Genomic DNA, 7,091 nt, shown 5'->3' on the forward strand with positions numbered 1-7,091 from the left:
GCCTAGTTTTCCTTTGCACGCTTCCCTTCCATGATTTCACGGATCCAGGATTTAGTCAATCGGAGAATCGGAGACAGACCCTTCTAGGGGGTCTGGGGGCTGTCGGGGGGGGGGGGGGGGCCTTACAGGAGATATTTTCAGGGATGATTTTAGGTTATAGCAAGAGTCGATCAACCAGGTTATTGGCCTAGTCTCCAGAAAAGTCTGAAAAGTGTCCGTTTTTAAACCCAAATTGCGAGAAAATAAACAAATGACCAAAAATCGGCTGACTCAATGTTGTACCCAATTCAAATCCTTTGGGAATAAAACGTGAACGCTATATTATAACGCAAATACGATACACAAGGATTTTAAATCCCGGGAGATTTGAATTGGGCACAACATTGAGTTTGGTCTATTGTTATTTCCCCGCAAAATTTTTCTGACGCTGATGGGGACAAATTAACCTTCTTACTCTTGGGTAATGGGATTTTGGTTAAAGTTTTTTAAAGCCTCAGTTTTGTGGTCTTTCAAATGAGGATTATGCTCAGGTAAGCGATGTTTGTCCACTTCAAATATTATTTTTTCAAAAACTAGTGCGCATGATTAAACGTTTCTGATAGTAGTTTGTATTAGCCTGAACCACTCGAACCGTCACTGGATCCGCCATTTTGTGTCGAAATGCCAGTGATAGAGTTTCTGATCAAAGGAGGATAGTCTCCTGTTTTCTTGTATGCCCTGGTCATTGATGATAAATAAATAAAGAAATAAATAATAAATAAATAATCCAATCGGCGTAATAGAAGTTGAGAATCTAATTATTTTGAGCAAGAGTCGATACTCGATACAACGTAGATTTGATTTTAGTGGTGTACTATATTTCGGACAGATTAACACTGCTTAAAATACCCTAACTAAATGCAGGCTTTCGTTTCGCAATTCCAAATAACTGTCTTAGCTTGACCTTCCCCTTGACATTAAGGCCCCGCCCAGACGTATCCCGAAGATCTGTTCTCGGCATCTGAAAACATATGCGCCCACACGTAGCGTCGGCGTCGTAAATCTCCAGTATACTTTCAATTGGTAATTAACCGTTATGATTTGGAAGCACGCAAACACGGCTAGCTGGAATCTCGCGTGTGTGACTGAATCCCACGCAGCTTCCGTGGCTCGTTCAATTCATGCACAATCAGCCCACTTTCACGTAAATCTGCAAACCAAGCCGCCATGCTCTGTATTAAGGTATAATAAGCCACAGCTGACGTAAAACACTGAAAGCAAGACAATCTTAACAATCTATCTACAGCAAAGAAATAATAGAAAAACTAACGAAAACTTTTTCACGCAATCACATGGGCGTAAGAAGTCCTTTTCAGATCAAAATTTGGATCGGTTTTCACATACATTATACAGAAATAAAAAAATCTCACGGATCAATTATTCCATTGTAATGTCGTAGCTCATCTGATCTGACGCCCAAAAAAACAATGAATGTCAAATACTGTTACTCATTTTTTTCGCTCCTCCATCGTCACTAGCTTTCTCCCAAGCCTCCATTGTAGACACCTCTCGCTTGGAAGAATTTTCCGGATTGACTCCACTGCGGATCAAAATTCGTCTCGCGCATCCGACAGCTTTGCTTACAGGAAGAAGCAATCCTTGAAATCCAAGGCGATAGTTTTTGTTGCTCAGACCATAGATGAATGGGTTCATACAGCTGCTGATGAATGCCAATATCGACAGACCGTGATGGGTCTTAGTATCAAGCTTTACTTTTCCCGCCATCGCCAGAGCAAAGTTGATCTGGCCCGGCGCCAAACAAACGATCAACATCAGACACGCGGCACCTACCATGCGCGTCATTTTCCCGCGAAATTTGGCCTTGCTCTCTGCTGAGGTGACTGTGGATCTGCTGGTCTTGTAAATCATGTGTGCGTATAGCACCAGCATCGTGACGCTGGGAAATGCCATTTTCAACAGGACCTGGACCACCCCCACGATCGTGCGAATCGACTGCCCCTCCCAAAGTAGCAACCATTTGCACCTTCGTTGTGGGGGATTTAAGGGAACATATCCGACCTCAAAGGAGATGCTCAAGACGAGGAGAAAAGACCACACAAACGATGATCCAATATAAACGAGAGTGTGCTTTGTGATGAAAGCGGCTTTGTACTTCAGAGGGTGGACCACAGCATACCATCGCTCCATCGCCAAGGCCAAGCAAATGTAGGCCGAGAAAATGACCATGTGGAAAAGGAGCATGCGACTCCAAACTACTTGACAAAAGATTTTGCCCAGATAGTGATTTTCTGGATATGGAAAGGCGTCGCCAAGAACAAAAGCTGGATTTGAAATCAACAGGATGGCCGTCAAAACATCAGCTATTGCCAGGGAAAGAATCAACATGTTGTAAGACTTTTTCAACAACTTTCGATCACGCAAGAAGATAGAGATAACACACATGTTTCCAAGGAAGGCGATTGTGGCAATGACAGAGTAAGTGACTTGAGTATAAAGGGTAAGGCCAGGCGGAACTGAGGCGCTGCTATCGGTAACCTCCGTAGGAAAAGTGGAGTTTGTCGAATTACTCACTGTAGATTTTCCTATCATGCTGCTCTAAAAAGAGAAAAAATAAAAAAAAAAGAAATTCATACGAAATTGGGAAACTGATCAGTTTTGGAGTCTCATTACCTCCCCCTCCCTTGGGTGAACAGTTGTGACGTAGGAACACAGCTTTCTTCGGTTTTTTTCATCGTCTTTTTCGCCGTAATTGTTGAAGTATAGAATAGATTGAGGTAAATGAGAGTAATTTCAGTCGCAATAACAAATTGCGATGACATTAATTGACAAGGGATGCAATATGCGATTTATATATGTGAGTTTCAAACTAATGCATTGATAAGACTTACCAGCTACTTTTAATTAATACAGGAAAATCTGTCTTCCTGCCTCTTTTGTCCTTGTTCTTCTTGTTCTTTGAATGTGCAGGATTGATCAACGACTGCCTGTGATTAGGATTTCAAATATTTCAAACATTAAAGCCTGGTTTTCACTAGCGACGCAAACACAAGAGCAAGTATAGGAGCGTTTATTTCATCGTGAAAACGGGGTTGACTCGCACAAGCACAAGGATGAAAAAAAATTTCCTTTTCCTTTTGTTTGCGCTTAACGAAACAAAGCATAAGAACAAGGAAATTTTGGTACTTCTGGCCAATTAAAGCACTCGTTCTAAATTCCCGGCGTCTACGCATTTGAACAAAATGGCGGATGCCGTAGTTTCGCTTTCATTTAGCATAAGCTACTTATACTTGCAATTGTGCTGCGTCTCTAGTGAAAACCAGGTTTTTAAATTAACAGGATTTTTGTTATAGTAATATTTGTTGGTAGCTAAGTGTTTGATATCAGTTGTGTTATAACTCTGATCTCGTTGAGCACATCATCCAGTTTTTGTGCAAGCTTTGCTCTCACTAAGTTGTCATCTGCGGCATTCGTCGGCATACAAGAATGGTCACGTGATCCTCAAGAGTTTGCATAAGCTTGGGCACTAGAGCGTGGAAATAAGTGACGGCCATCTTGCGGCGGGGCTAATTTGCAGGTCGCAGGTCGCAGGTCGCAAGTTGCAGGTCGCGGGTTGCAGGTCATTGTTTCACCAATACAGAAAGTATCCTAAACATTCATAAAAGATAAACGTTAGGCCTAAAAACTTTTGTTTAGGCCTAATTAGGCCTACGGTTAGCTTTTAAGAATGTTTAGGATACTCTCTGTATTGCTGTGATTTGTGTCCACGATTTGCTGCTTGCGAAAAAAAAAAGTTTCGTTTTCTCCTCCTTTGAATGTCGACATTATGAATTTGTATTTGTCGAAAATCTGGCTCTCTTTCTAAAACGAAAACGAAACGGATTGCAGTTTCATTTCTTTCCTAAAAGGGAGTTATTTTGCTCATGCAAGCCAACATTTGCCGGCCTCAAGATTTGTTGCGGGTTCACGACATAGGAGTCATTTTAGTACTCTCGCAAGCCAACATTTGTAGGCTTAAATTGTGAGGGTTGAACAACACAACAAAATTTCAAAGAGTCTGATAAGTGTCACAGACTAAAATATATTTGTGCCGGCATTGAACTTGGTTTGTTTAAAGAATTTTTATTCATGATTTGGACTGAGTGCTGTTCTGTTTGCTTTCCCTTGTCATATTATGTAGGGATGATATCTGTTTACAAACATTGCTTTTGTTATTCAAATGTGCCAACCACTGAAACAAAAGACCCTTTGTTTCGACAGCCAATGAAGCTCTGGTTGGCACATTAATGACAATAGGTGACGTGAACGATCTTTTCACAGTCGGCATAGGAATCCCTCTTATCCTTGTTAAGTTAATTTGTTAAACAAAGTTGCAAATATTATTATCTTCATTTGTTTGATTTTATTGTCAATTTAGTTTACCTTATGAAACAAATTGTTTGATAGGTCAGTTAATGACTTTTCCAAACCTCCAACACTTTGTCGTGGTCAATAGACAGTAAATGCGTCTACATAATATGTCGAGGCTCAAGATTTGTGTCAGCCGTTGGTGAGGTGCAAACCGCCATGCCAACTATCAGAGTTGATAGTTGATGAGTGCAGCTTTTGGGATAAGGTGGCTAGTATATATATATTCCAGCTCGGAATTATTTTTAACTGATTCAGAGTAACTGTTTCAGTCAATTCTATTTCCAAACACTGGGTTCACAATCAGAATTGTATATTTAAATTTTGGGAAATTTGTTATGAAGTTTATTAACACACACACTTTTTTTCCCAACATATTTTATGTGGACTGGAGGTCTTGGCACATTTCCCGGCAAACAAACAAATATTAGAGCTGTTCACAGTCCAAATGAAAACACTTTGATGGATAGTTGAAGAGTACAATGTACAAAGTAGGGGAGGAGTATCAGGGAAAAGCTGAGGGGATGAGATGCAAGTGTGGTTGACCTTTGTGGAAAGCAGCAAAGCCCATACATGTACGCATTGCGTACCTATTTTTCTTCAAGTAGCTGGCCCGATTCTTGAACGCCAGGTACCCTTCGTTCTTCGTCAGTCCTTGCGGCGTCTAGGCACAAGTGCTGAAGAGCTTTCCAACTAAGTGCACTAATGACTGTCTTGCTGTGAATCTGTTACTCTTTTCTTTGTATTGCTTTGAAATTCAATTCACAGGTATACGAAAAATGAGCCACTTAGAATCAAAGCCAAATGCAAACACTCATCTTGCTCTATGCCATGAAGTAGTAATAGACCAATTTAGATATATTAAAATTCAGTCCAAAACAAAAGCATCATCTCGAGGCTCTGGGGACTAAACTCATACAAATCCTTATATTTATTCCCCAGAGCCTCGAGATGATGTCTTTTGTTTACGACTGAATTTTAATATATCGAAATTGGTCTATTAGGCAACACTCTGAGGATCATAAATCTTAAAGATGTCAGAACGTCCTACCGTCATTGAGAATTTCGATTTTGGTACTTACTCACTTTAAGGATAGTGTGATTAGCATTACAAAAAAAAAAGTCTATAAAACATTCCGTGCTCCGAAAAACACAACATACATTTTCATCAGATCTTGGTTTAATTTGCCGGCTATTTGCTTATTTCATGATGAACTTATTCTTCTACTGATTCATTAGTAAAGTGTGAATCCAACACCTCTTCAAAGTTCCATTAGGATGGTGTCAAAGAAATGGTATGGAAGTTTTCTCCTGTCGGACAAGGTGAGTAAGGTGATACGTAATTTCGAAACTAAACAACCTGAGTTTAATCAGTCGCGCCGTGCAGTAAGCAAGAATTAAATCCCTTCAATTTTTTTTGACAACGTTGATGGCCGTTTGGCCTTATAGTAAGTTGTCTTAGACATCGTTTGTCTATCGTTATCCTCTAAACTTGCATCTATATATCTCAGCTGATGAGCGGTTTTTGGAGCTTTCTGTGGCATGTAACCAGAGTTGGATCCAAAGTAACTTCAGATAAATGTTCGTTTTGAATTTCTTGAGTCCAATCTGCATGGCTATTGCTAGATTTACAGAAAATCGGATCGCTGACAGAGAGAAGGGAGTAAAACTGACGAACACCATATTAACAAGAGTGTTACTCAATATCTTCTTTTTCATGATAGGTGTGAAGAATGTAATGCGTGGCTAGATAACCGACTTTGATAAACTGACTCAATACTGAATTTGTTGAAAGACAGTATCATAGAATTATACCAGCCTGTATCCTGGTTCTTTGGCGCGATACGGGGCGAAGTAATGTGATTTTTTTCCTTACAGTAGACTGACGTCCTCTACGACGATTTCAGTTAGAAAAGTGTTCTCTTTGATATACAAAGAAATGTGGTGTGGCCTAATACGACAGCACAAGCGAAATTAGCCGCGAACACACACGAGCGAACTTAGCGTGGGAAACTGTACGGCTTGCTCGTATGGAACGCGCTAAGCTTATAGTCGTAAATGATTCTGGAAATGCACTGAAATGTTTCAATCTTGGAAAAGTCAATAAATCGAGCTAAATGATAAACGTCATAGCATCATTGTCTCATTTACGCAACAGCTGTAACTAATGCATGCGTTTTCCATAATGCTTAATAGAGAAGCGGACAGGCCTGGCAGACATTACACATCGGCATTGACTGAGGAAAGTACGAGTTGGATCAGGGAGCAAAAGTTACAAGAAAATAAGTGAAACGTAGTCAGAAACCGGTGGAGCTGTTGTCATTCTTGCTATATACCTGTCTAAATTTACGCCTGCGGAATCATATACTCTGCAGCTCAGGCGTATCAGATTTATATTACAGATTTAAATTTCAGATTTTCTCAACTATATATAGTCTCAACGATATGAAGGTTTTCCTGACTTTTCTTCCGTGTCTTCTCGTTGCTTAAGTGATATGAAAATACATTTTAGCGAGAAAACCTTTTGGTGTTTAGTGTAATTAACGCCGCATTTTGGTTTGTTATAGCTTGTCCATTGTGGATCCGACTAATACGGACTTTCATTAAAAATCAAACATTCATCTTCTCTCTTCTTCCACTAATCTATATATTCATACTTTATCCATCCTTGACTTAATCGATTCATT

At 40.0% G+C, this 7,091-nt stretch overlaps 1 protein-coding gene across 1 annotated transcript; it reads right to left on the reverse strand.

The window, feature by feature from the left end:
* Positions 1 to 1,096: 1,096 nt before the first annotated feature.
* On the reverse strand, positions 1,097 to 6,241 carry LOC138033438 (somatostatin receptor type 5-like). The gene is made up of 3 exons (XM_068881181.1): positions 6,220 to 6,241; positions 2,889 to 2,984; positions 1,097 to 2,595 (listed from the first exon to the last, which is right to left on the reverse strand). The coding sequence occupies exon 3, from the start codon at positions 2,587 to 2,589 to the stop codon at positions 1,474 to 1,476; it is 1,116 nt and encodes a 371-aa protein (XP_068737282.1). The 5' UTR covers positions 2,590 to 2,595; positions 2,889 to 2,984; positions 6,220 to 6,241; the 3' UTR covers positions 1,097 to 1,473.
* Positions 6,242 to 7,091: the final 850 nt, after the last annotated feature.

Source organism: Montipora capricornis, chromosome 14, assembly GCF_036669925.1.
Source record: "Montipora capricornis isolate CH-2021 chromosome 14, ASM3666992v2, whole genome shotgun sequence".
Classification (NCBI taxonomy): Eukaryota; Metazoa; Cnidaria; class Anthozoa; order Scleractinia; family Acroporidae; genus Montipora; species Montipora capricornis.